Genomic DNA, 27696 nt, shown 5'->3' with positions numbered 1-27696 from the left:
TGGCATTTGTTCCCATACTCTCCTTCCTCTACTACTTCTTCTCCTCGCCTCCCCCCCTCCTATTCTTTTACCTCGTTTTCTCCCCCTTTGTATTCTTCGCCGTCCTTTTTTTCTTCTTTTTGCTTCTTCCTTTCGTCCCCTTCCTCTTCCTCGCCCTCCTCGTCGTCCTCCTCCTCATCTACTAGCGTGCCTTCATCCAGCAGCCGCCGCCGTACGTACTCGAGAGCCTCAGCGGTCCGCTCTTCAAAGGGCCCGGCATCCGCTCCGGCCTGAGCCTGCCCCTGCAACCACAAGTCAGTCATCATCCGCGTGGCGCTGCTCTCACCATCCTCATCGTCATCGCCGGTCGGCCGCGCCCGCGGATTGTTCGGCAGACTCCTGAAATGGGCCCGCGCCGACACGAGGTGGGCCTGTTCGCGCTGCTCGTAGAGGACGAGGGCTTCCCGCAAATTCCGGAGGGTCTGCACGTAGTCGAGGGCGGCAGACGCCGAGGTTGTTGTTGACGAAGGGGTGAAGACGGCATGTTGTTGGGATTATGGGTTAGAAAGGCTATGCGTTGATGGATGCCCTGGTCAAGGAGCCCGCCGTAGGAGACATATATACGATACTGGCTGTGTCTAACAAGGGGATTGGTACTTGGACATTCATAGAATTAGAACTGGCAGAACACAATGGGGGAAACGGTCACTGTCCCCTTTGTTGGCTCTGCGACTCTTTTTTTTTTGGAAGCACACCATTGTTAGGCTTTCGGAAAACAGACGACATGGCAAGGGTGAGTCAGTATCAGACAACGCCGTAGATTTCATCCAGATGAAATCTGGACAGTTTGTTGCCAGTGTTACTAGTACCGGATTGCTCCCTGACATACAATACAGACATTGGCCATACACTGCATCCAAAAAAATCGGGATAGTACGTGATGTCAAAAGCCCCGAGCAAAAAATTCGCAAATGCCATTCCTTTTTAGCCAGTAAAACGCCATCTATGGTATCCCCTACAATGCAAAGCCACTTCTTCAGATTTTCCAGGCGTGTCTCCCGCTAGAAAGACCGGACCATGTTCGTCACTTGCGGCTTAAGCTTGTTAATCTTGAGCTTCAGCATCAGAACGGATTCTAGGAAGAGTTCGTCACTGTCCCATTGCCCGGTGCTCTCGACCGAGAAGATGAAGTGGTCCCTCCTGCGGCCCAGCTTGACTTTACCCTCGAACTCCTCGTGCCTCAAGACCTCACGGCTCACGGTGTCGTGCATGGGGTTGGCGACGACGGCCTTCAGCTCGCCCTGGTGGCCTTCGTATCCCGAACCCTTCTTGGCGGCCTCCTGCTTCGTCACCTTCTCCAGCTCAATGACGCCGGGCATGAAGCACTCCTGGAACTTCTTGGCATCGGCTCCCAAGATGGGCTTGAGGATCTTGATGGTGGGCATCAAGCGGTAGCTAGCGGTGGCAACGGGCGAGAACTTGGAGTGATCGGCACCGATTCCCTTGTGCATGTGCATTTCTACGTTGATAACCTGGGGCGGGCGGAGCTTGGCGATCAAGATATCAGGGTTTGTGGATTTAATGATGCCCTCGCCGGAGAAGATCTCAGGCTGCTTATCACCGACAGGGTCAAACACAATGTCCTTGGCATACACGTGGGCGTTGTGGTAGAGCTTCTTGGGGTCCTTCTCGTTGGGGCCGGCGTCCTTGTTGTGGGTGCACTCGACGTTCAGCTTGAGACAGACGGTGTTGTAGTCGAAAGTGGTGGAGTACTGATCGGCGCCCTCGGCCGGCTTCACGAAGGGCTTGAGGAAGTCGCGAAGGCCCTTCTTGTCTCCCTGGAAGGGGATGAGACCGAGCCTATGCGCCAGCACCTCATCTTGGATGACGGATGTGTTGTTGTGGACGAAGACGGTCTCAATGGCCAGAGTCGGGATCTCGGCGATCAGAATGCGACGGAAGGCGTTGGCGATGGAGGCGTCGAGGCCGATGAGGGAGAATTGCGAATCGAAGGGGTCGTTCTGGTGGAACTGGACGTGGAAGTTTTCGCGGAAGTGGTCGACGTCCCAGGCGTGGTCCTCGTCGATGAAGTGGCCGGGGTAGTCGGTCGAGACAGTGTTGGTGACAGTCTCCTTGTTGATGCCGACGGTCTGGATTTCAATCAGGTCAGAACGCTTCTACGCAGAACGAGCTACGACGCCCCCCCAATGGGATTTTCCTTACATTGCGGTTTTCCAGCTGCTCCTTTGTGGGCGCTGAGCGCCGGCCTGATGAGGGTGCCATGTTCATAAGTGTGGTTGGGTGGTGGTATGTTTGGGATGGCCTTCGTCAACAAGCTCGGCGCCCTCGAAAAAATGTTATTATCAGTTGACGATAACAGCAGCCGGCAGGGAAAAAAAGTTTATGTTGCATACACGCCCCTCCACACCCCAGCAGCTGCGGCTCCACCCACCCCACTAGCTCCCGTTTCCTGTCGCTATTCGTGGCCGGCCTTAACGCCGACACGGTTGAGAAGCTGTGCATATGATGTGCTCAGCTGGGTGAAGTTTTCGTATAAGTACATGCAGTCATAGGTGGCACAGAAAGAGAGACAGGTTGGCGTAGGTACCATTACAGTCGTTGTACATACTATGTAGTCTACAGGCACATACCACGCCTGTGCAAAGCCATCTTCTTCCATGCTAGGTTATCTTGAGTCGGTAGGTAGGTACACGTAGTTAGTTGTACAGTTCAGAAGATCTCCGCCCCCTTGCCCGCAGCCTGCTCCATGAAGAACTTCTTCAGCGGTCGCATCGCGTTGACCGCATTGAGGCCCCACGACCGGAGCGGCACCAGGGGCCCGCTCTCGACGCTGTAGAGCTTGTGCAGCTTGTCGACGACGCCCAGCATCACGTGGTTGGCCGCGTAGCGCTCCGAGTTGTACGACTCGAGCGACATGCGCGTGCCGAGGTCCTGCCCGTGCAGCACCGAGTACTCGATGGCGCGCGCGAGGCTCTCGACGTCGCCCTGCCCCGCGTTCAGCCCCTGCCCCGCGAGCGGGTGCGTCGTGTGCGCCGCGTCGCCCACCAGCGCCACGCGCTCGCCGATGTACGTGTCGGCGTGCCGCAGCTTGAGCGGGAACGAGGCGACCGTCCCTTCCTGCACGCCCACCACCGTCTGCGGCACCGACTGGTGGTCCACGTGCGTGTGCTGCAGCCTCCAGAGCAGCTCCTCCGCCTGGCCCGACTCCATCGTATGCATGAACTCCAGGTCGACCGTCCGCAGCCGGAAAGCCGCGTTCACCATGGCCAGGAAGTCCTTTGCGGGCAGGCTCTTGAGCAGCGCCGCATTGCGCGGAGTCGTGGACCAGACCATCGTAGCATAGCGTCCGGGCATGGGTAGCATAGCCACGGGACCTGTAGGCAGGAACCGCTGATACGCAACCTTCATATCGTGACCGCCCCAGCCCTCGTCCTCCATCTCCAACGTGGCCACCACGCCGTGCCTTTCGTAGTCCCAGCCCCGGCTCTCGATCTCTGCAAAGGCCCGGACAGGGCTGTTCGCACCATCGGCACCGACCAGGAGGCGAGCGGCGAGCTGCTTGCCGCCCGAGAGATGTACGATGGGCCATTGGGTCAGATCCAGGTCATCCTTGTCCTCGCCGAGCGTGATGTTCTCCACCTTGGCCTTGTCGAATACGTCCGTTCCCCCAATGCCGTCCATCCGGCGCAGAAGTCCAGAGGTGAGGTTCAGGTTCTCCGTCATGTAGGCAATCGTCCTTCCCGCGTTAGGCGCCTCCCAGTCGAACTCGATGCGCGCATCCGTCACGCCGTCCCAGACCTGCATTTCGTGGTACGGCTGGACGCGCCCTCTTGCCAGGTGCTCCCATGCCCCAATCCGGTCCAGGAAGTTTGCCGAGGAGGGGGTCAGCGAGCTGCAGCGGTTCGAGAATCGGTCCGGGGGCAACTTCCAGTCGCGAGTCTTCGCCAGGTCCTGGGCCTCGACAAGGGCCACCCGCAGGCCGGCTGTGGCTTGGTTCGATCCTATACAGCAGACATGTTCGGTTAGTGACGGACTTGATTCACAGGCGCTGTATAAACGGAGCACGTACGGAGCGCTGTCAGGAGGCTCAGCCCGGCGGGCCCTCCGCCCACGCAGACAACATCATAAATGTCTGGCTGCGACGCAGCGCTGGCGTACGTGCGGCGGCGTGCCTGGGCGCCCAGCTGACGGGTGCACGACCGACACAACCAACTCGCAGGTCCCCGAAGCTGCCGCGACCGAGTCAATAAGGCCTCCATCTGTGCAGGGTTCCTTTGTTTGAAAGTATGTCCCAGTCCGGTGTTCGACAAGTTCCAAGGTGCTTCTCTGAAAGCTACTGGGAGCTCCGAGTCAATTCCGAGGTTTTGCCGCTACTGTATATAAAAGGCCCAAGTCACTCGTACGAGTAAGAAAACATTCAGTCTGCCCATCCGAATGATAATGGTTCGTATTTGACTAAGAATGTCACAATTGAATAAGACAGTGTGTATATGAAGGTACCGAAATTTGTCATTAAAGGACCGCCTTAGCGAGCGAGCCCCGTCATAAAAATAAGTAAGTAGGTGACTATACCCAAGCCTGAATTCGTTCAATATCAAAGTCCCCTCGCGCGCCAAACAGTCTGCCCAGTTACCATAGACCCAAAACATAACCTAAAGTAAACCTGATCATACCAGCCAACACTGCCCTATCCCTTCTTTTGTGGTATCACCGCTCATAAAATGCACACTTTCTCAAGATACCGCAAGCGGCTAGCGACTAAAGACGTCCACCTTCTAGGCCGCGACGCCCGTTGTATGAACGTTGTCGCCGGTCCTCAGCTCTGCATCTGCGGCATCTGACTTAGCAACAGCCGGTGTCATGTAATTTCCATCGTCCACAGGGAGGGGCCTTGCGTTTTCTACCTCTCTCTCTGGAGTAGCGACACGTCCTGCCGGGCCTGCGCCGGGCTCGAAATCCAGGTCCGGTTCCCACTTACGGAGGTCGTCCTCGGCGTCGTTAAGGATCTGTCGTGCAGCACTGCCCTCTTGGTAGCTCTCACGAGCATCGCCAGGGGTAACGGGACTGTCGTCGAGTAGAGTGAGGAGGCGGCGTCCGTGCTTAGCGAGGATGATCTGTTTCTCGGCCCGTTCGATAACGGCGGCGAACTCGGCTGCATAGGCCTCCTTCAGTTTCTGACGTGTCTGCCGTGCTTGTGTCAGTAGGCATCATTTTTGGCAGTAGTTTCCGACCGTCCGGTTGGGTGTTCTTGGACCACTACATACCACGTTCGTCAACTGCGCCTCGGCCACCAGGTTCTCGGCTTCGGCCCTAATAAGCTCCTGCTCCAAGACTACCAGGCGGGTGCTCTGGGGCTCCTTGACCTTGATCTTCTGGATCTCGTCGGCGATCTTGGCCTTGCTGTCGCGGCTGGGCTGGACGCTCTTCTCCGTGTTACGGATGGTCTTGAGCACGCCGCGGGCGTCCTCGAGCCCGTGTGCGTAGTTGTCCTCGACGTCGCCGAGCTCCGACAGGATCACGCCCACCTTGTCGCTGATGTCGGACACGCCGTCGTCGCCCGTCTGCTCGCCCCACTCCGACAGCTGCGTCGCGATGTTCGTTCGCTCCCGGCCGGCATTCTCGTGCGCCGACACTAGGTTGTTCGACGACTTGATCACCCGGTACAGCTTGCGCGACAGCTCGGGCTGGATCGACCCGCGCAGCGAAGCGAATGTGAAGCCCTTCCGATGGGTCGGCGAGGTCTGAGTCGAGCCGCCGCCGCCGTTCTTGGAACGGACAGAGAGAGCGCGGTGCCTAACAAAGGACCATTAGTGATCAGCTCGACCTAATGCAGAGGCTCAATGTCCAAGTTTCCAATACATGTGTACTGATCCGCTAGAAGAAGGCCGTTCGGCGCTTGTGCCCTTCCAACTTTTCCCAAAGATGAACATGATGGGCGGATTCAAGAGCGTTCCAATGGGTGCGCGCAAGAAGATGCTGGGGGCTATGGGCTGTTAGACTTACATGATGATGGAGTCACTTTCCTTCTAGCCGGCTGGAACTAGGTATGCGCCAGAGTCAGCGACACTCTGCTTATTTGCCCCCATAGTCCAGGATTGGGAAGGCATGCATGCTCTTCGAATCGAAGCTTCCGCGAAGCGAATAGCAACGCTTGTCGACTTACAAATGAAGAAAGCACCCAAGGTTAGCAAGCTTGGTGGAATAGTTACTCGATATGTCGTGGTGGGGCAGGATCAACACGTGGATCGTATCTGGCAGCGGAGGGTATAGTCGCACAGGGATTGGGTATATGGGAAAATGGTGGAATAGTCTTCTCGAAACACCGATCTGGGAAAACCAAGAAAACTCGGCGATGGGAATTATTAATAGTATCGCTTTTGAGCTCTGTGTGTATCACGAACAGGAACAAAGGACAGAAGTAAGCAAAGACTCGATCATCACAGCAGGCAGCCTCCCAACTCTCCCTGCCGCCTCCCCTCCATTCCTCCATTTTTGCTACGGCAGTGTATGACGGGCGTCCGTCGTACACTACAGAACCACTGGTTCTTATTGGTGCTATCGCAGGAAGAGCGAGTAGGTACGTATCAGGTGCTTCTCCATCAAAGGTCTCGCGCTGGAGCCCAAAACTAGCAGAGTAGGCGCTGGTTGTCTTTCCTTTTGTCTCTTGTCGATGACGACAGAGACGGTGACATCATATTGACTTATGTAGGTAGGTATATTGTCGTAGCAGAAAACGCCAATTAGAATCCAGAATTACAGGACTGCCCCCTGTGCCGCTAAACACCCCAAATTCCCAAAGAACGCCCCGCTTGGCCACTGCGTCGCTGTCGCTCTCCCCACCTGACCCGACCTGGCCAGTCAAGCGCCGCCGATGACGACGCTGTCGGAAGCACTGCCCATTTGTCGCTCGTTGGCTGCTAAAAAGTACAAAAGACATGAAGTAAAGAAAAGAATGAGGTAGACCTTTCCAGAATCCCACCACACCGCCTGCTTCGCTCTTGTGATTGGTGTATTATGGCGGTTTAGTTGCATAGCAACAACGATGTCCATCCCCTCTGCCTATTCCGACAAAGTCCCATGGCGTGGATCAGGTTGTGTGTGGTAGATATATATCCCGTCGGTTTATAGTTGTGTTGTATCGTAAAAGCCCCGCTGGGTGCGACGACCGTCTAGTAGTAACGTGTCTGGCTCGTCCGCTCGTACACAACGGGGACGGCGTGATGATGGCTCGTGGTGCTCACCCGCGGGCTGTGCGACGAATGTCGGTGGTGGCTGCTGGTGTAGCTGGCCCGGGGAGCATGGTGCTTGTGGTGATGGTGGTGGTAGCGAGTGGGGATGACCTCGGAGTGGTAGTAGTAGGTCTTTGCGGGCTTCTTGCCGAAACACATGGTGTCGGCGGGGTTGACGTAAGCTCGAACTGTGGTCGTGGTCGTGGTCGAGGGCATTGGGTATACACACGAGGGTCCTGAACTGTATGGACGCCTCTCTCAAAGGATGAGCGCGATGTGTAAGTCGGGACAGAGAGTCTGGCAGAAAGTGACTCGGAGATAGGAAGAGCAAGGGATCTTATACTGTAGGTATGAAGCGGGAGAGCTATGGATAAGGCAGATAGATGACTGACTGACAGGGTTGGATGATGGATTGGACCCTGAATCCGACATGGAAAGACGGGAGTTGGTCGCCTATTTATCATCTTGTCCCTACTGCCCGCTGGCTCTACGTAGTGCCTTCTTCCTTCGTCCGAAAGCCATCACTCGATCCCTTGCCTTTTGCCTTACCGAGATCTGCCTTGAAATTCCATGTTTTTGGCCAGCTTTTGGGGTTCTTGATCTCTATACCCACGCACTGCCCGGTTGCGGATCCCTGCAACCCCTGCCCGGCTGACTGGGGCCCATCGGCTCGGGTTGTTTCCCACACACCTTCATCGACTCGTCCTCATGAACGGCCACCTTCAAGTTATGCCTGCTTTAGGGTTTGACCTGGCGACGGTGATACTGCAGACTGCAGACTGCAGGTGGTCATAGCTACGCCGGGACAAATTCGACCTGTACAGTACGTTGACAGAAAGATTAGCCCCCCCTCCACTGTTGCCCGAAAAGTTAAAGGTTAGCCAGAGAATCTATACCTACTCAAGCGTAAGTTTTGATTTTATCGACGATAAACTGGCTTAGAATATACGATAAGAGGCATAGCAATCTTTTGGCTTTCGGAAAACAGTGGAGGGGGGGCTAATCTTTCTGTCAACGTACTGTAGGCCGCGCCGAATAGGAACATATCCTACCAGGCAGCATTTCCAGTCTAAAGGATGCTAGACTGATCGAATGACCAGATCGCGGACAGTAAGTAGAGCCGCAAGCTAAGGGTCCAACCAACTAAAACGACAGCCCCGTGAGCAGCGTAGCACTACAGATACGTAGTGGCCTGCAGGGCAGGGCCACAAGCCGTGTGGATTTGCCTCTTCCTTCGTATACCAAACCGACCCCATTTTGTCTGCCTTGCTTTCACCACGGCAAAGTAGCATCCAAACCTCCCTTGGCCTCACCACCCAGGAATCTCTCGCATTATCCGTAGTTACATACGAGCATCGCGTCGTACTCTTACATCTAGTCCGGTAGTCAACCCCTGTGCGACTCGCGTGCCTTTCTCACGATGCACCTATGATGTTGCGCCGACGTCAGCATGCATCTCGACTAGTTGCCCGGGTATGCTAGCTGACTTGATCGCCAAGCCACATGCGCTCACAATTTCATTCGTCCCATCTGGCCGTCTGGCTATCCTTCTAATAGCCATGGCATAATCTAAGAAATCCGTCTTTGGCAACCTATGAGGATTTCCATATAAGATCGGTGTATTGGACTGCATGAGAGATGCCAAGGCCATCGAGATCGCAATAGTAAACAAGCAGAACCAGCGGTGAAAGCGAAAGTGGTTTTTAACATATCATACGTTGATTTAGCAGCAGCCTAGACGGCACCCTTTTCATCTAGACATCTCGCATCACTGCAAGGGGACGATCATGAAGTCACCGCAAGCCTGCTCAAATATCCCCAATCAGTACGCTGGTGCGTTGTCATCAGATTCCTTTTCATATCAATACCCCCCTACGTACGCCTGTGATTACATATCAGACCACAAATGTGCATGTTTCTATTTTGACGAAAGCTTCACGTCCACCTTGGATAGAAGCCAGATCCCGACAAACAGGGACAACATGCTTCCGAAAACCACCAATGGTTTCCGAAGGCTAGCTGCGATCGTGTAATCGTAAGAAACGATCAGGTCCCGGCTCCGGAAATCGTCATGCAGATTGCGGGCCTTGATGGTAAGCACAGTGCGGCCAATAGTGTCCAGGTAAGTCTTTTGCTGGTCAACAACAACGTCGGTGATGGACGACTCGGGGATAGATGTGTGGAACTTGACGTTACTAGGAAACATGTTAGTGATCGTTCCTGCGTGCGATTGAATATATATTACTTACTCAGCACCCTCCGGCAGCAAGACTCGCACCTGAACCTGTTCATACCCAAAACCCTCGGGCTGCTTAGGACCCTCGAGAAAAGGAATGTTCAGGATGTAGCTGTCGCCAGTCTTCTGTCGCAAGAAGTACTTGGCATCCGCGTTCCACCCAATGGTGAAGGGATACTTCCAGCCACCGAAAATGGGATAACGAGGCTTGATCTCGAGAGAAGCCTCTTTCTTGTTGCTTCGGAATCGGGATGTAGACACGTTCCCAATGGCATCGGTAAAGTATGCATCTGTGCTTCCGATTCGGAGAGGAAACTTCATCTCCTTCAGCGCGTAAGAGGTGGGGTTGAAGTATTGCGACTGTGCCCACTTGACGCGGTTGAAGAGCGTGGAGAGGTTGGCGCCCTGGTTGTACAGGGTATATCTCTCCTCGAACGCAATGTTCCCGCCCCAGTGGCTGACCTCCACGTCACGTTCGAGCAGAGTAACATGGCTCACAGGCTTGGTGAACTCGTAACGGACCTTGACAGGCGAGACGGCGCCGGCTGGTACTTCGGGGAAAGGTCCGTAGGTGAGCTTAGCACCTGATTTCTGGGGGAACTCTTTCACGTCACCGGAGCCGGCGATCTTGGTGTACTCGGGGATGTCAGACCCAGGAAGCTTGACTTCAGTCTTCTGCTTGACCGTCGTGTAGATCGAAGGGCAGTAGGCGGAGAAGGAGTAGACAAGATATTGCTTGTCGGTCTGCTCGATGGCCGCGGGGAGGGGCGTCAAGGCCTGGAGATAGTGGAACGAGATGCCGATAGTCTGCTGAGCCTTCGGCGGGAGGAGCGTGGGCAATCGGATCCGATAGTACTGGGTGTCACTGAAAGGAATGTGTTAGTGCTAGTTGTATGTGCATGGTATATTGCAGTCAGGCTCACCTCAACGGGTCGTACTCGACTGCCTCTACGACGAAGCCAGTGAGACTGGAGTCCTTGCGGTCCTTAACCTCGAAGCCACCCACTCTCTCCATCTGCTGGCTCGTGAAGGGCAGGAAGTATTCATCTTGGGGTTCTTTCGAGTCGTTCTCAACGACGACGTTGATCTGCTCCTTGGCGAAGTTCTTTTCTAACGAGATGACGTGGACAAGGTTTGCATTCTTGAAGACCTGAGGTGGCTTGAATGTCGCAGGTAGAGTAACCTTGGAGACGGAAGGCGCAGCGACATTGGGGTCGGCCGTGACTATGGGCGAGATGAGTGAAAGCAGAGCTGCTGCGCAGGCCGCAATTGACTTCATGATGGAGATCAGACACCTCGAGCGCTCATGGGGAGAGCTGCTCTACACAATTAATCGGTGGGAAGTGAAGAGAAGGGGAAGGGGGGGGAAGATTGTGGTACTGCCGTTGTGACAAGCCTGGCCTAACTCGTCATTGGTCTTGATTTTGGTTCAACTCGACTATCAATTCGATATCATCAATCTGGCCCGAGTTCAGTTGAGAGCACACACACACACACACAGAGGTACAGCTCTACCTACCAATTGGACCAAGAAGCTTACGTTGCAGCTCCCCCATCTAACAGGGGTCCAGCTAGTGGCCAGGTTGGAAGGTACTGTAGGGAGAGCACTTCAGGTTCCCGGCGTGGAGGAGCTACTTTAGTCCGTGCTGTCAGTGCCTCCCGTCTTCTCAAGCCGCACAAGCCACACTTATCTGCAAGTATCTCTGGGAGAAGAGGCACTGACAGCCCATTTCGCACGCTCTGCCACTCAGCATTTGCTGGCAAAAACTGCGGCGCAATGGGTCCAGGTCCTTCAATCCTCTTATAGTACCTTATGGCTTAGGAAGATGGGGAAAGGAAGAAATTACCATCGCAGCTGCCATCAGACGTTATTCAAGCCGCTACGTTCAATCTATCTACCTATCCTAGCTACAGCCCCCAACCCAAGTCCCTTGCATGAGTACTTACAATTGGTGTAGACCTCATGTAATGTGCCTGGTGGGAGGTATGTAGAAAGTACTTACAGAAGCGAAAGCGGGACGGGAGCTTGGGCCCCTTTCCATCGATCGAATCAATGGGATTTCGCCCTCAACACTGCATTCATGTTGCATATCAAAAAATGCCCCTCCAATCCGTTTGATGTCATCCGTGGTGAATGGGAGCAAGAGTGAGTGAGCTGGACTATGCAAGGCAGTTCCATCCAGATCACAGTTCAGCACGTCTTACCCCAAATGTGATTCCTTCAGTAGATTGTGGGATTCCTTTCCTTTCCTTCCCTTTTCCTTCCTCTTCTCCCTTCCTATTGGATCAGGTACATACAACATGCCTATGAGGAAAAACTGTAAACATTCTCTCTGCCCCTCCTAAAACCGACATAGTTCAGTCGCAGCATCTTACGATTGCCCATGTTTTTGAGCCACCACCGGAATTCCGGAGGAGGCATTTTCTGCAAGAACGCCACCCTGAGTGGGGGGGTGTCAGGATCAGTAATATGGTGCTCGGCTGATTGAAAAATGGAAGAGAAGGGCCTTTCCGGTATGCTTCAATGCGGTGGACTCGGGGTCTGGTTCGTGCGATGGCATGGCATGATGGGCAGATGGGAATCGTGACGAGCTGGCAGCGCACGAGATCCAGAACAAATCGACCAGGCCTGCAGGCCTCTCTTTGCGTGCCTTGCCAGCCCGAGGCTTCCACCACGCCGCTCGAAATGGCATGGCGTATACCGTACGAGACGAGAGGCCTGGCAAAGGACAGGATGGAGACACACCGCTGCAGCTCGCCCCACCGTGCGAGGGTTCCCGAGAGCTGTGGTAGGGCAGAGCTGGCCAGAGTAGCAAGCAATAGGGCCTTCTAAGCTTCTGGGCTCTGGGCTGTCGCTCCCTTTCGGACCAGCAACTGGAGACGGGGACCTGGCGCGTTCAATCAGATAATGATCCTGATGATCAATCGACCTATCACAACCCAATCAATGTTAAGTACATGGCGATACATAGCCGATACGTAGGATGGTAGGAAGTAGGTACCTCCAGTAGCAACCAGGCGGTTTCAAGCAACTCTAATTGCGCCCCCGCTCTCGCTGCAGTACCTTCAAAAGTGCGCCGCGCCGCCCGCCAGAACCGACCTCATCCCACCTCCTCCTGGTCACCCATTCGATAGCTGTTTACTGGTTGAGCTGAGTAAGTTTTGTACCCTGTCGCATCACCAAGAACTTTCTCAGCTTGCCGTCGACACATTTTCTGCCTTGGTTTTCCCTCATACCTTACTTATTACTGACCATCTCGTATAGTTCCTATCCCGAACTAGAATTACCAACACCAAATATGTTAGTGTCTCCTTGTCCGCCTCCATACCTAACATAGTCTATAGCCCCTCCCCCTCCATTCCATGTTGCGTCATACGACTGAAAAGCCCGATTGACTTTTCCGTCTTACACGTCCTCAACCTGCGCCGCCGAGATTGCCTGGCTGACACGTATATTCATTACCTGCAGAATTAAGACAACCCCAAATCAAAGACATTTTCCGGCAACATGGTTGGCCTCGGTCCTCGCAAGCCGCCGTCCCGCAAGGGTATGTATCCATTGATTCTCCTTCGCTTACCTTGCCCTGTGTCTTGCCTTTTCGGTGATGTGCGATGCTATACTCCGTCTTTGTGCTACATATATATACAACCCCGAATCATCGTGGTGCAACGTCCCGATGCGACGCTTTGAGGCCCTCCGCCGAGTCCACGGCGCGTGGACCGTGACGATATAAATGGCAAAAGCTGCCATGGCCCTGTTGGTACTGGCGTTCCTGGGAAGAAGCTATCTATCCCTTCTTATCATGGCTCAGTCGGCACATCTCACCTGCCTGGCGCACTAGGCTTTGCGTGCTCGAGACGGGATGCTCCCGAAGTCTCCTGTTCGTCCTATGAAATCGTCTGCTCTGGTGGATTGTTGCAGTGGTTGAGTCACACCCCTTGTCCAGAGGCATCATACACTTTCATCTCAACTTTGACATTTACTGGATTTGTCTAAGCACCTTTGGCTACTCTCGAACCGGCCCACGATGGCTTCTAGTCATAGGCCATTCGTCTGGGGTTCGATAGCACGGGGAAATACTTCCCAACACCACAATCATCACTTGCCGTTTCTCGCATTGCTTTACACCGTAACTCAGGAGGCTAATCCAGCATGCTCACAGGATCCATGGCCGATGTCCCCAAGGACTTGCTCCAGGAGATCAAGAAGCTGGAGGAACAGTTCACCGTCGACTCAGTTACGCTCAAGAAGATCACCGACCACTTCGTATCCGAGCTCACAAAGGGTTGGTGTCACACCTGTCAAAATCTGAGCCGCTCTTCACCACTAACATCTTCTTAGGCTTGAGTGTAGAGGGTGGTAGCATTGTACGTTATAACCTTCCACGTGATCGTACTCGAACAGTCCTGAGTGCTAATGCTCCCCCTGATGTAGCCCATGAACCCTACATGGGTTATGGCTTTCCCCGATGGCCACGAGACTGGCACTTACCTGGCCCTTGATATGGGTGGCACCAACCTGCGTGTCTGTGAGATCACCCTGACCAACAACAAGTCGGAGTTCGACATCATCCAGTCCAAGTACCGCATGCCCGAAGAGCTCAAGACAGGCGAGTCTGATGAGCTTTGGGAGTACATGGCGGATTGTGTGCAACAGTTCATCGACACTCACCATGGCGGTGCGCCCCCTGCTACTAAAATCCCGCTTGGTTTCACATTCTCCTACCCGGCCACCCAGAACTACATCGATGAGGGTATCCTTCAACGATGGACCAAGGGCTTTGACATTAGTGGCGTCGAAGGCGAGAACGTGGTGCCCATGTTCGAGGCGGCCTTAAACGCTCGAGTAAGTTCCAGAACCCGCCGGTTCGGATGCTCTGCTAACCAAATATCAGGGTGTGCCCGTCAAGCTTTCTGCCCTGATCAACGACACTACCGGCACCATGATCGCCTCTGCCTACACAGACCCCAAGATGAAGATTGGCTGCATCTTCGGCACCGGTTGCAACGCCGCCTACATGGAAGACTGCGGCTCTATCCCCAAGCTGGCTCACATGAACCTGCCTGCTGACACCCCGATGGCAATCAACTGCGAGTGGGGTGCCTTTGATAACGAACACAAGGTCCTGCCACGCACGCCCTACGACATCATCATCGACAAGGAGTCGCCGAGACCTGGCCAGCAGGCTTTCGAGAAGATGATCGCCGGTCTGTACCTCGGAGAGGTATTCCGGCTGGTCATGGTCGAGCTTCACGACAACAAGGAGGTTCACATCTTCGAGGGTCAGGACATCAGCAAGCTCCGGAAAGCTTACACGCTCGACGCTTCTTTCCTGTCGGCGATTGAGGAGTAAGTTGCATTATTCTGAATGACCCAACGTACCTATAAGCTGGCTAACACTATGTAGTGACCCATTCGAGAACTTGCAAGAGACAGCCGATCTGTTCAACGACAAGCTGAACATCAGGACCACACGCCCCGAGCTTGAGCTGATCCGCCGCACCGCTGAGCTCATCGGAACCCGTGCCGCCCGCTTGTCTGCCTGTGGTGTCGCTGCCATCTGCAAGAAGAAGAACATGACTTCGTGCCACGTCGGTGCCGATGGCTCGGTTTTCAACAAGTACCCCCACTTCAAGGCCCGCGGTGCCCAGGCTCTCCGCGAGATCCTGGACTGGCCCGCCAAGGCGAACCACAAGGAGGAGGATCCCATCGAGATCCTGGCTGCCGAAGATGGTAGCGGTGTTGGAGCTGCCCTCATTGCTGCTCTGACCCTCAAGAGGGTAGAGGCTGGCAACATGTCTGGTATCCTCCACCCTGAGAACTTTCAGTAGGTTCTTCTCTGGCTCCTAGGAATTTTGACTACAAGGTACTTGGTACAATATGAGGTTGCAAGCCCTTACACTGGAAGAGAGACAGAGGTTGCTCAAAACGGATGAAAAAGGGAGGTTATAGAAGTTATTGGTAGACCCTAAAAATCGAGCACCTGATTTCTCCCATTCTGGACAATTCGTTTTGCGTCATTGCATCACTGCTGTTTGAATTTTTTTTTATTTGAATTTTTTACCTCATGAAAGTGCAAGTTGGTAGTCGGTATTCTGCGATACATGTTCGTTAGCATCGTGTGGAATGACAAAAAGGGGGTTGAGTAGGACAGAAGGAGAAACGAATACTCACTGTTCAGTGTCCAATACCGCCTCTTGACGCCCTCCCATTCGCCCTTTCCTTCCTCTTGAAGTCCCTGCATGTCCACGTCCATCTCTTGCCACGCCACATCCATGCCAGCATCGCTGAGGTGCATCTCGACGACCTTGGTGTAGACGTCGTAGCAGATCTGGCGGTCGGCGCCGAGCCCGTTGAAGAAGCCGAAGCGGCCTTCCTCCTCGAGCAGGCCGGGCACGTGCTCGGTGAAGAACATGCGGAGCTGGGCGTAGTCCTCGCCGAAAGTGTCAAAGTAGATGGCGTCGTACGTCTCGCCGGCCTCGAGCAGCTTGGGCACAACGTCCTGCCACTTGCCCGCGTGCACCCTGTAGGCGCCCGGTTCGGGGGCGGACGCCTCCCAGGCCGGGCCGAACTGGCAGTCGGGCGAGGTCGCAATGTGCGACAGCACGTCCGGGTGCGCCTCGATGATGTGGTGGCGCGCGGGCTTCGTCGCGGCGAACATGCCGTCGATGATACCCATGCCGAAGCCGATGTTGAGGACCTTGCGGCCGGGCTGCTGCTCCGGCAGCAGGGTGTCGACCGAGGCCCGCATGATGGACGTCTCCCACACCATCATGACGCCGTTGGCCGCGTCGTCCGTCAGCTTGCCAGCGCTGTACGTCAGGTTCGAGCGCAGGTATTCGGCCGAGTCGACTTGCGAGGCCTGGGCCTCGGCGGTGCTGGGCGCGACAAAGGCGCGGTCGGGGTTTGACTCCAGAATTTCGGTTTCCTCCTCCTCCTCCTCCTCCTCCTCTTCTTTCTTCTTCTCGGGTTGTTTCTCTGCGGCGTGCCCCTCGTTGTTGGTTTCCACCACCAGATCCGGCACTTCTTCACCATCTGGCGCCGCGGCATCAGCGGTGACGTCGACAACCTCTTCGTCCTCATCGTCGTCCTCGTCCATCGATTCCAGCTCCTCGTAGCCCTCGAGCAAGCCAAAGAGCAGCTCGGCCCGGACGCCGGCGCCAATGCACATCTCGTAGAGGTCGGCCTGGCCGAAGCGCGCGGCCACGCAGCCGGGCGTCTCGTTGTTGGAGTCGACGTCGTTCCAGATGGCGCCGTTGAAGAAGAGCTCCTCGAGGACGCTCTTGGCGGCCTCGAGATCGGATGCGGCCGCGCCAGCAGCACCACAGGACCGGATGGCGGCATGCAGCGGCGTCTCGCCCGTCGTGGGCTCCTGGACGCTCGCGCGGCCGGGGACATCCAGCAGAGGCTTCAGACTGGCTAGGTCATGGTTCCAGGCCTGGGTTAGGATCTGAGAGATGGAGGCGGGGCATGACGACGGGATGCGGGCCTCGAGGGCATCCGGGTTGTTGCTTGGCTCGCCCATTTTGCTGACGGAGGTCTACCGTGTGCAGGTATATAGCACGTAGTGTAGGAAACGGAAAAGGGAGAAAGACGTAGTGCCGATTGATCTTTCAAAAGGCCTTGCAACTTCCTGTTGGGCTCTGCGAATCCCGTCGCATGAACCTGGTCTGTCTGTCTGGTGCAGCTTCTGGACCGCGGGGTATTTGCGATGCGATAGAAAATCTTCTTGACGCGACCGCGGGGTTGGTGGGTCGGACTTGGAATGGCTTGGCTTGGCGCTTCCTATAAATCGATCTCATGTCCAGGATGTATCTATACCAGTTCCATACAATAAGGGGGGGCTACTGATCAAGGGAGTTCTCTACAACAAAGCTCAGGTTTCATTGGCAGTGAACCCTCAACCCTCGTGAACAATTTCAACTGATCTATCGTATTGAACTTGGTTGTCTGTCTTGTAAGGTATCTTAGATATAAATACATACATACGTATGAAGAGCCACACATCGATGATAACCAAAGCCGATGATTTCCCTCATACTCTCCCGGGGCTCAACTTGCTCTCGCCCTCTTGCGTCAACATGAGTACATACTACAACCTCATGAAAAATCGCCATCCAGAAATCCCAAAGCCAACGTCGCAGATGGCCACCAGAGCCCTCGTCGTCTGCCACTGTGTCAAGAAAAGTTATGGGCGCTGCCAACAAGCCCTGGCGCCGCGCTCACAAGCACGACTATCTACCCAGGAGAACCCGATCCTCCTACAGGTATTCAAGCATCCCACGCTAACCAACAATCGATCTCGAGACTCAAGTAGCCTCCCAAACCAGCAACGCTACTACAACCGCCGGCGTGCGGAGGAGAGCCCGACCGCTGTCCATCCAGAATGCAATCCTTCACCCTCTCTCCATCATGCATGGCAACTAAACTGAAAATAGCAAAAATGGGTATTCCGAGAAAGACTGGAGATTATCGAGTTCAGGGGTCCGTTGGAACGGCCACAAGTGAGGAACATGCCGTGTTGATGCTCCAAGGTGCGACCGAATCTTGTAGAATTGCAAAGGCCGCTTCGTCCCCCCGCAGTGGTGAGCGACTTAGCCCCCTCCAAAGACAGGACCAAATAAGCTGATTGTTTTCCACCAGTGCATCTTATCCAAATCAGAGAGCCCACCTCCGACATCGAACAAACAAACAAACCCGTCGAGGCGAGAGAAAAGAGGGCGGACAAAAGGGAGTAGTGACATAGGAAAGCATACGTAATCGTTCTCGTCTTCAAAGACCATGACGTCGTCAGAAAAAGAGCAGAAAAGGATATGGCCGCCGTATAGAAATGATCCCGCCTTCACAGGAAGGAGGGAAAAAAAAGAACCACGCCAACTTTTTGTATCCATCCGCAGGGGTATAGTACCGGTAAAGACAAAATGCGCTCTCGTCTCGGCAAGTCAACATTCCAAAAGACACGACATGTCTCGATATATACCAAAGCCTCCATCATCAGAACCCGAGTGGCGAGAGAGGCTTGATGGGCGAGAGAGGTCTTAACTCTCCAGATCTCCTGGGTGTTTCGAGGCTATTGATAGTTAGACTCGTCGAGATCGTCGAAGTCGTTGAACCAATGCTGCCATTCGATGTGCCTGAAGGTGCACCTTTCTTCCTCAGCTTCCCACCTCCGTTCTGATGGTGCTGCGACTGCTCATGCTGCTGCTGCTGCTGGGCGCCATCCGACGGAAATCCACCTTGAACTTCGTTCCCGTTCATGTCGTTATTTCCCTGTTGCGCCGGTACGTCGTTTGCGAAACCCCGTGGTGGCGGCGAGTTGAACAAGGCATATTCTTCCTCAATAAACTGAGCCTCCGTATTGCAGCCCTGCCAGCACTGCCTCCAATCGCAGACAAGGAATCGAAAACAGAAGGCATCGATTTTCATACATGGCTGGAAGCAGATACATAAGTTCCGAAAGTCCATCTTGTTCTTGTCCGCGTGAGCGAGTAGGAGACTAAGGTGGCATGTAATGGCGAACAAGAGGTAGTAATTGTAAGGCGACAAATTTGAGAGTTCGTCAATGAGCATCTGGGGTACTTCCTCGGCTCCGGCGCATTCTCGAGCAATCCGTTCCTGAGCCTCCTTCGGGAATAGCTCATCAGGCAGTTCGCGGAGCCAGGCCTTGAGCATGGACCCAATGATGTTGATATCGTAGAGGTCGTCCTGGGCGAAGAGGTCGACGTCATGCACTATAAGGGCGGTCAGTCAGCATCCAATATTGAGGTTTGTTCCGCATCGATGGTGACTTACGCTCGTCAAACTTTCTCTGCCACTTTTTTATTTGTGGCCCGCTTCCTGGCACTCGATACAAACCTTCCACATCGGTACCCTTGTAGTTGAGATAGTCTATGGCCCGCCACGGAAAGGCAGGCATCCAGAACTCTGTCTTGTCCTTCGATTTCTCCAGCCTCTTGGAGATTCTCGTTATCCGCGTCTGTTCCACCAACGGCAGGTTGATTACTTTGATCTGGTAATGTTCATCGTCCACGACTGGTTCCTTTTCCGTGGTACTGCCGCTCCGCACTCCCTTTCCAAACAGTCCCTTGCTTATGATATCAGCGGCTCTCGTACCAGAAGTCCGCAAGCCATTGAAAAACGACCCGCTCGTGTTGTGTAGAGACGAAGGGTGACTTCGGTTGTGGTTGTTATCTCTATCCCGGCGTTGCTCTTTGTGTGCAGAGATGTCGCGAGGGGCAGCTCGATCAGCCGAATGATTCCGAGGCGTCGCATTCATCATTTGCCGGTGCGACCTGTCGTGAGGTTCAACTGGGGCAGTCCGTAGAGGTTGTTGGCCGGCAAAGGTATGAGCCTTCTCGGGCTCTTGAATCTTGACCTGTGTCGATGCTGAGGCCATGTCCTTTGTCCTAGGAGTCTCCTTATCCTTGTCTTTCACTGATCGCGATCTGTTGAGCCGCGTAAATGGATTTGGGTTGTTCTTGAGTTGTTCGTTTTCCGTGGCACCTGATGCTAAAGAGACATCCGACCTTGAGGGTAGAGATTGGTCATCCCTCGAGGCCGAGGGATCAGCTAAGGAGTGGTCTGTAACGTGCGAAGAACAAAGAAGTCAGCATTCCGAAGCAGACCTAGCAGGATGAGGAACAACAGCGCAGAGCATGGGCATATGATGTCAAGGCAGCCGGACACACAAGAATGGGGAACAAAGGCGATCCTGTAACGCGAATTATCTTCAGCAACATACCTGAATGTTTTGAAGCTTTGCTCGAGACACGATCCGACATGCTAGGAATGTCTATATCACGGGAGATTGCCTCGTCGGGAGTGTCGAAAGTAAGATTATTCTGGCTGCGGCTAGGACTTCGATGCCTGCCAGGGTGTAAATTCCCGGCCTTTGGCCCCTTGCTAAAGTTGAAAAAGCGACTGGCGTTGCGCGAATGCTTCTCTACTTCGCGAGTTGAGGACTGCTGTTGCTGTTGCTGTTGAGGCGTCGGGAACGGCGTCGGTCGCGATGGGAGTTGCGGCGCAGGTTGCGTCGAGGGCCGCGATGAAGGCTGCGTCGAAGGACGCGATGGAGACCGCAATGTAGGCTGCGACGTAAACTGGAAGTTGCTAAGATCCTCTCGCGGCCAGAGAGTTGGCGGCAGCGGCGGTTCCTCTATCGATGGGTATGCGGTCTTATTCTTGGCTTGGTGCTGCTGATATCGATGATAGTCGTCCTCGAAGTCGTCGTCGTCGTCGCCTTCAATCTCGGGAGGGGGAGCAGCGATCGCGGGTCGCGCCTGGTACTTGGATCGAGGTAGGCGGAATGTCGCCTGCGAGTCTTGCGAGTAGTTTGGCTGACCATGCGATGACGATGGCAGAAGAGCTGCTGCTGGAGAGGGCTCGGACTGCGACGGCTGAGCCTGTTGTCCTTGGGTGGAGATTGGACCTTGATATTGGCCTTGGGGGGCTTGCTGGGCTTTCTTGGATGGGTTGAACCTGCTGAAGGGCGAACGCGGAGACCGGGACGACTTGGATGAGGTTGGACTTGGGACGACGACCTGAAGTCCAGATGTTTCACCACTAGTTGCAACGCCGATGGCAGGTACAGGTGCAAGTGCAGATGCAGGTGCAGGTGCCGGGGCAGGTGCAGCAGAACGTGGAGGGCCTCTACTTGAACCGCTGCCTGTCGAGCCTAGAGCGCGATCATTTGATGCGCTAGAGCTGGAAACAGGAGAAACGCCAGCAGAGGAGACTATGGATTCGCTGAGGTGATCATTGGAATTTGGGGTCAGATGTGATTCATCAGCCAAGGGCAGCGGCTGAGCAACATGTCTGCGAGCCATCATAATGGCTGTCGGGTGGTGGTGAGCCAAGGTACCATGCGACTGGTACCTGTGTCTCTCACACACACTCCCGTCCGCCCTGGGGGGGGTGGCTCGCTCGGGTACGTATACAATAAGCACGGTGCGGCCGGCTAAACAGTCGCCAGGTAAGAGGATTGCGTAAAACGGGATGTCTAGCAGCAGCAGTGTAGCGAAACGGACGGGCAATGTGATGAAGTACCGTATGTATGCGCGTGAAAGTGTCTCTTGGGTCTCTTGGGGGGTGGTAGCCTGTACAGCACTTCCGAGTGCCTGCGAGTGCCTGCGAGTGCCTGCGATTGCCTGCGAGTGCCCTCTACCAGGGGGTGGTTCGGTTCCGGGTACTTTCAACTCTCGCAGGACAGTGTCAGCAACCCGTCCAGGTCTAGGTTGGAGGTGTGTGGTGCCTGCGTGTGTGGTGTATGATGTTTCTGTTAATCAATGCAACAAGTATTGTGCGCCGCAGGTCCAGGTCCCGACAGCAGGGTGACCCCGAGAGAGGATGGACTCCTTGTGTTGCAGCACTGCTGCCCTCTCGACAGGAAAGCGGAGGGATTGCCCACTTCGGGGGGTTGAGTTTGGTTTGAGTGTGGTATGTAGTATGCAGTATGTAGTAGTAGGTGCAGGTGTGTGAGTGAGGGATCCCCCTGGGCCTAGGTAGGATAGGACCTTCCGACCTGGTGCTCTCAACTGCCTCCCTATTCTTCTCCTCGTTTGGTCTGGTCGTTGGTCTTGGGTCGGGGGGTCGACGCTCGTCGCTCGTCGCGGCACAGAGCACAACCTTAACAGGGCACATTCAACACGCACGCACGCGCGCACATACACACATACTCAAGCAAGCAAAGCAAAGCAACAGCAGGAAGGGGTAGGGATGGTCTCGTGCGCGGTTTGGAGACATGTATCAGGTCCTCTCCTCGCCTTGGAAGTCGGTACGCTCAACTCGCTGGCTGGGAGGGCCGAGTCTTTTGATTCCGACTGAAATTGATTGATTGATAGATTGACTGATCAACCCAATGGATCGGGTGGAGGAGGTAGACAAGGCAGAGTGGGATGATCAATTGGATCGGCTTACTTGAGCCCGACGGGGATGGAGTGAAGTGGGTAGAATGGCGCGATACTGATAATGACACTGGGACAACCACATTCATGATCCTGCCGTTCAATGTTGTCAGGAACATTGAATTGTGACTGGACCCAAAGATTCTGCACCTCACGGCCTCGTCGCCGCGGCCGCCAGCCAGCGCCTGTCTCGCTCGTGGTCCGTATCGACTAACAATACTAACAATTGATCTATCTATCTGTCTATCTCCATGTACCTCCCTAACCTGCCGGCTACTGCTCTGCCATCTAGTCCGTCATCTAGGCCGTTTTGCTACCTGCTTTAGTGCCTGAGGAGGAATCGACACGATGCAGCCAGTTACAGACAGTGCTCTCTGTTAGTTCCTTCCATCCAGGGCGAGCCTTGTTCCCCTGTGCTTGGCTCTCCCCCTCAGTTCTTAATTAGCTTCTCTAGCACATGGATCCCACCGCTGGACTGGGAGGGCGGGCTGCCCAGCGCACCCTGCCCAGCGCAACCTGGCGTCCTGCCCACCGTGGGTAGTCAGTCTGTCGGAAAGTCAAGCTGGAAAAGAGCTTCGGCAAACTTGGGATCAGGTACAGACAAGAGCAGGCCGACGCAGAGTTAGTTAATATGGCTTCACCCCTGATAGTAGCAAAAAAAACCTCCACCACCGGCAGAGTCTGCAGTTCGTATCTACGAGGCCCTGCCAATGCATGACAACAGCACCCCCCGTTACATTCCATTCCCAAGGCGCGGGTCCCACGGGCTTGCCCAAGTCCAGATGAGTCCCCAACTCTATATTGAAGTAAAACATCGAAACATTTCAGGGGAATGTATTTGGAAACTGCACGTCTCCGTCATGCTCTTCCTTGCCTCGCCTAGAGTTTGAATCTTCCCAAGAAAGGCAGCTCTCAAACGTTTCGGGGAGCAGTCGTGCAGAGTAATACACAGGCCAGATGCTGCTATCTACAGTACATGTTCAATGTCTCGGGATGTTTGCTTTACCAAAGCGACTTCCACCATTTAAGGCCGATTGGACGCAAGAGCCCCCGACAATGGACATCCTCCCCCAGCAGTGGGCCGGCCAGGCGCTGGCTGGCTGCGAGCACTTAATCAACAGGCCTCTTGGCCGGCTTACCTTACCTTAGCTTCAGAATAGGTAGAGAACGGTAGTGACTACCTACACTTTGGGTATCCGCACTGCAGGCACAGGTACAGGCGCCGCTGCATTCTTCGAGTCTATCGCCCACCGCATTTCCAGCTCATTGTGTCCCACGAGGGCATTGGATTGCGTGCAAGGCATGCAATAATGATGTAGTAAATTATATGTATGAGCTGTGCTTTGTGGAAAGCCCACTGCCTACGGTCTAGATACTGCTCGATTGGATGGTCAAGGGAGAAAGCAAAGATGCGTTGTATCCCTTGGGGACAACTCTGGGCGGCCGAAACAGCAGGATATCTGAAACATTGGATCCTTACGACGCGGTCTCCCCTTTTTCCCCAACTAGCAGGGGGAAGGGGGAGGGGAGATCTTACGAGATGTGGCATTTGTGCCTGGCTTGCATTTCACACCAGCCAAATCCTGATACATGTTGCTGTGAACCGCGACATCGTGGCCACGCCCACAACTATTTTTAGTCGGCGTCGGATTCAACATTGCTTCTCTCGACCTCCTGGACAGCAACGTTGCCCAAGACCCCAGCCATTCCTGCAAGATTGGTGAGCTCTTGGCACAGTAAGAATCTTGCCAGTACATACATACCTACATAGTAACTCTACCACGGACTTCTGCGATGCAAAGCCCTCGCCGTACCCACGGGCATGCCGCGTCAACAAACATACGTGTACAGTTGGCCGTTGGGTGGCCAAGTAGTTGGCATTATTGTTGTTGGTGTTGTTGATATCACACACTAACCTGGCCTTATGTGGCTGCAGGATTGTCTCGTTCTGGAGTTCCAACTCGCTCTACCCTACGAACTGTGTAATGAAACATTCAACACCCAAGCATGTGAAATGGGTGATGGCAACGTGCTGTCAATGAAAATTCGCATCATGTTCGTGGCAGAAGAAAGGTCAAATCAGTTTACCACGTTACTTACTGGACACGCACAAGGGAGCGATCGGTGAGACCGGAGATGATGAGCATGGCGTTTATTTGTACATTAGGTCAGGTAAGTCTCACAACGTGCGTGAACCATCACCCCATCTGACTTGTGGCCGACAGATGGAAAGCAACAAAAATCTAGAGCACGGGCAGGTCATACATGAATGCATCATTTTCCAGGTAGGTGGTAGGCAGTGATTTTCATAGCCAGTATTGCAGACCACGTGTGGGAAGCATATGCAAAGCAAAGCAGCATGATCAATCCTACGCGATAAGGCAGACACATACACACACACAAAAACATCGGAAGTTCCAATCTTGCACATCTGTCCTCGGACAGTCACAGTACTACACACCTCGAGCATGTGTCCCAACATCTCACATACTTCTTCTTCACATCCTTGGACGAGCCAAGAAGTGCAATGAAAAAGAGGATTTGCGTCACTCGGAGGCAGTGTGATACCGAGGACACGATGGAGAAGACCATGTGCAAGCACAGAGAGTCTTCTCCGAGGGACAAAAATAAGAATAATCACGATTGAGGTCCTTAGACCTCTTTCAGAGATTAAACTGAAAAGAACAGATACTACACTTGATCTAAGCCAAAAGGCAAAGAAGAGCTGAAGAAGGAAAGGAAAGAAAATTGAAAGGGAGGGGGAGAGGCAGATATTTATACCCTTTTTCCAACTGGCTGATTGCGCTGTGGCAGCAGCGGCCCCACTCTGCTTAGGGCGCTGGTGGGGGACGAGGCTGATTGTTCATCCCCACTTCAACCAATTGGATCAGTGGGCTGGATGGATTCTGAATAGTTTCCTAAGGCTGCCGCTGGTTGATGCCCCGCTGCTTAGGTTAGGTAATTACGTAGGCGGGCAGGCAGCAGATTGGCCTACCTACACCCCTACGGTCAAGAGGTATTGACAGCAGCCTTGGCTTCCATGGATGTAGGTCATCCAGCGTCTTGATCTGCCCTCTCTTTCTGCCTGTGTCTCTGTCTCTCTATTCCAGTCTGGACTCGTTGATGCTTGCTTGGCTTGGCGAGTTCCAAGTCGAACAATCATGGCACAACTGCAAAATCTACCGGACGAGCTGCAACTCGCGACCGAGGCTCATGTCAAATACATCCAGAGTCTCGACTCCCGGAAAGATGAATATGAATACTGGCTGACTGAGCACCTACGCCTCAACGGCGTCTACTGGGGTCTCACGGCCCTCCACCTCTTGAAGAAACCCGAAGCTCTCCCCCGCGACGCCACCATCGACTTTGTTCTTTCCTGCCAGCACGAGAACGGCGGCTTCGGTGCCGCCCCCGGCCATGATGCTCACATGTTGTACACGGTCAGCGCGGTGCAGATCCTCGCCTTGGTCGACGCCTTCGACGAGCTAGAGAAGAGGGGCAAGGGCAAGGCCGCGGTGGGCAAGTGTGCGTGATGACTCTTTGACCGGCGCAAACAAACAAACAAAACCCTCGGACATTCTGGGCTGACGAGCCGACACAGTCATTGCTGACCTGCAGAACCGCGAAACTGGCACGTTCGCTGGCGATGAGTGGGGCGAAGAAGACACCCGTTTCCTCTACGGCGCCTTCAACGCCCTCTCGCTGATGGGCATGCTGGATCTTGTCGACGTCGACAAGGCAGTCGACCACATCAAAGCCTGTGCCAACTTTGACGGGGGATACGGTCTCACGCCCGGCGCCGAGTCGCATTCGGGTCAGATCTTTACGTGCCTGGCCGCCTTGTCTATAGTCGGACGGATGGAGTCGGTCGAGGCCGGCAAGCTAGGCAAGTGGTTAAGTGAACGGCAGCTGCCTAACGGTGGCCTGAATGGTCGGCCTGAGAAGCAAGAAGATGTATGCTACAGTTGGTGGGTATTGAGCAGCTTGGCCATGATCAATCGCACGCACTGGATCGACCGGAACGCCCTCTTTGGCTTCATTTTGAGATGCCAGGACACGGAAAAGGGCGGTATCTCGGACAGGCCCGGTAACATGGTTGATGTATGGCATACGTTGTTCGGCCTCACGGGATTAAGTCTTCTCGGATACCCTGGCCTGGACGAGATCGATCCCGTGTACTGCCTGCCGAAATCTACGACCCAGCGCATCCTTGGCTCCAAGGAATAAATACGTAAAGGTACTTATACCCGCGCTACTCCGCCATCGGTTCGAGCCCTTGACTCGTGAAGCATGCGGATTAAGTGTTCCCTGTATATCTGGACTGGGTGGTCTGCTATGGGTGAAAACTTGAGTCGGGATGCCCAGCGTCCTCCTGCGATCCAGTGCTTTGCAGTCATTGCCGATAGTCAAGGCTTCATGGCAGAAGTGAGTCTATATACAATACAATTTTACATACTACACACCTGGGGTGCTCGAATATTTATTTGACTACGAGGCATTTGTCTGATCGCTGATCGCTGTTCTGTCGATGGGTATGTTCAACCATCTCGCTTGACTTCAACTGAGTATACTGTGCTGATGTATGGGGTGTAGCCAAATTCGCAGCGGGCACGCACTTCCTCTTCACGGGCACCTCTTATCATGGGGCTTCGGGATTGTGGAGGGGACAGAGATGCGGGGTCAAATGCCATGGAACACAGGCCGCGGAATGTTTGGAGCCTGAGCTCAGTGTCTCATCTCCACCTTCTGCTCCGGTTCAGGGCATGCGTAGTCCAATGGTGATCTGCCGTGGTTCGGGCACGTTACCAAGTCAGGTAGAAGTGGCATCGGAAGCGGTGTCGGGCTGCCGATGCATCTGCGGCTGTCCCAAAATGACTCGGACGGGTTGAAGGGGTGTGCCAACTACGACGCTGCTGCGTCAGTTTTCACTCCCAGCCAAGTACTGCTCGCCCGGATCAGAAAGGGTTTCCAGGGGGTACGACTCTGCTGGGCATATCCTTCGTCTTGTTGGCTGGAGTTGTTTATCTGTCAATATATGGAATGGAATTGATAGACGGCTAGACGTGCCAGGGGTCTTCCGCTCCCCCACTTCGGCAATCCAACCTACCCCATGGGGATCTCTTGGGTCACACTTTCGCGATCCTAGTTGGCTCCCGGGTGGGGGTGAACCCTATCCTGTAAGTCGTCTGCATCCCATCAAAGAGAATGTGTGGAAGCTGTATGGATCAGAGGGCGGTGTTATTTCAACTCGAATGGGGCGCGTAGGGAGGGGAGGGTTCATCTATTACTCTGACTGGTTTGCTGTTGGCAAAGCGTTTTCGGGTTCCT

The 27696-nt window shown here is 54.3% G+C and overlaps 9 protein-coding genes across 9 annotated transcripts; 2 read left to right on the top strand and 7 right to left on the bottom strand.

Annotated features, from left to right (window-relative positions):
• Positions 1 to 59: 59 nt before the first annotated feature.
• PG986_007055 (DNA-directed RNA polymerases I and III subunit RPAC1) lies at positions 60 to 2262 on the bottom strand (the record flags this gene model as incomplete). Its single annotated transcript, XM_066843277.1, has 3 exons — positions 60 to 461; positions 1056 to 2129; positions 2203 to 2262. 3 exons carry the CDS (start codon positions 2260 to 2262, stop codon positions 60 to 62), a joined length of 1536 nt encoding a protein of 511 aa, XP_066699389.1.
• A 447-nt stretch (positions 2263 to 2709) lies between these two features.
• On the bottom strand, positions 2710 to 4259 carry PG986_007054 (ubiquinone biosynthesis mono0xygenase COQ6; the record flags this gene model as incomplete). The annotated part of the gene is made up of 2 exons (XM_066843276.1): positions 2710 to 4001; positions 4070 to 4259. 2 exons carry the CDS (start codon positions 4257 to 4259, stop codon positions 2710 to 2712), a joined length of 1482 nt encoding a protein of 493 aa, XP_066699388.1.
• A 516-nt stretch (positions 4260 to 4775) lies between these two features.
• PG986_007053 (uncharacterized protein) lies at positions 4776 to 5930 on the bottom strand (the record flags this gene model as incomplete). Its single annotated transcript, XM_066843275.1, has 3 exons — positions 4776 to 5183; positions 5265 to 5793; positions 5860 to 5930. 3 exons carry the CDS (start codon positions 5928 to 5930, stop codon positions 4776 to 4778), a joined length of 1008 nt encoding a protein of 335 aa, XP_066699387.1.
• A 928-nt stretch (positions 5931 to 6858) lies between these two features.
• On the bottom strand, positions 6859 to 7445 carry PG986_007052 (uncharacterized protein; the record flags this gene model as incomplete). Its single annotated transcript, XM_066843274.1, has 2 exons — positions 6859 to 7059; positions 7341 to 7445. 2 exons carry the CDS (start codon positions 7443 to 7445, stop codon positions 6859 to 6861), a joined length of 306 nt encoding a protein of 101 aa, XP_066699386.1.
• Positions 7446 to 9147: 1702 nt separating this feature from the next.
• PG986_007051 (dolichyl-diphosphooligosaccharide--protein glycosyltransferase subunit 1) lies at positions 9148 to 10744 on the bottom strand (the record flags this gene model as incomplete). The annotated part of the gene is made up of 3 exons (XM_066843273.1): positions 9148 to 9424; positions 9479 to 10330; positions 10389 to 10744. The coding sequence occupies 3 exons, from the start codon at positions 10742 to 10744 to the stop codon at positions 9148 to 9150; spliced, it is 1485 nt and encodes a 494-aa protein (XP_066699385.1).
• A 2874-nt stretch (positions 10745 to 13618) lies between these two features.
• Positions 13619 to 15297, top strand: PG986_007050 (Bchxk; the record flags this gene model as incomplete). Its single annotated transcript, XM_066843272.1, has 5 exons — positions 13619 to 13751; positions 13808 to 13833; positions 13901 to 14311; positions 14361 to 14815; positions 14874 to 15297. 5 exons carry the CDS (start codon positions 13619 to 13621, stop codon positions 15295 to 15297), a joined length of 1449 nt encoding a protein of 482 aa, XP_066699384.1.
• Positions 15298 to 15526: 229 nt separating this feature from the next.
• On the bottom strand, positions 15527 to 16991 carry PG986_007049 (Protein arginine N-methyltransferase 2; the record flags this gene model as incomplete). The annotated part of the gene is made up of 2 exons (XM_066843271.1): positions 15527 to 15561; positions 15641 to 16991. The coding sequence occupies 2 exons, from the start codon at positions 16989 to 16991 to the stop codon at positions 15527 to 15529; spliced, it is 1386 nt and encodes a 461-aa protein (XP_066699383.1).
• Positions 16992 to 18460: 1469 nt separating this feature from the next.
• Positions 18461 to 20247, bottom strand: PG986_007048 (RhoGAP domain-containing protein; the record flags this gene model as incomplete). Its single annotated transcript, XM_066843270.1, has 3 exons — positions 18461 to 19197; positions 19259 to 20047; positions 20208 to 20247. The coding sequence occupies 3 exons, from the start codon at positions 20245 to 20247 to the stop codon at positions 18461 to 18463; spliced, it is 1566 nt and encodes a 521-aa protein (XP_066699382.1).
• Positions 20248 to 25529: 5282 nt separating this feature from the next.
• PG986_007047 (geranylgeranyl transferase type-2 subunit beta) lies at positions 25530 to 26595 on the top strand (the record flags this gene model as incomplete). The annotated part of the gene is made up of 2 exons (XM_066843269.1): positions 25530 to 25893; positions 25970 to 26595. 2 exons carry the CDS (start codon positions 25530 to 25532, stop codon positions 26593 to 26595), a joined length of 990 nt encoding a protein of 329 aa, XP_066699381.1.
• Between the last annotated feature and the right edge of the window lie 1101 nt (positions 26596 to 27696).

Source organism: Apiospora aurea (assembly GCF_038362705.1).
Source record: "Apiospora aurea strain CBS 24483 chromosome Unknown utg000005l_segment0_segment0, whole genome shotgun sequence".
Taxonomy (NCBI): domain Eukaryota; kingdom Fungi; phylum Ascomycota; class Sordariomycetes; order Amphisphaeriales; family Apiosporaceae; genus Apiospora; species Apiospora aurea.
The sequence above is the reverse complement of the archived record's forward strand: the minus strand, read 5'-3'. Positions and strand labels throughout refer to the sequence as shown.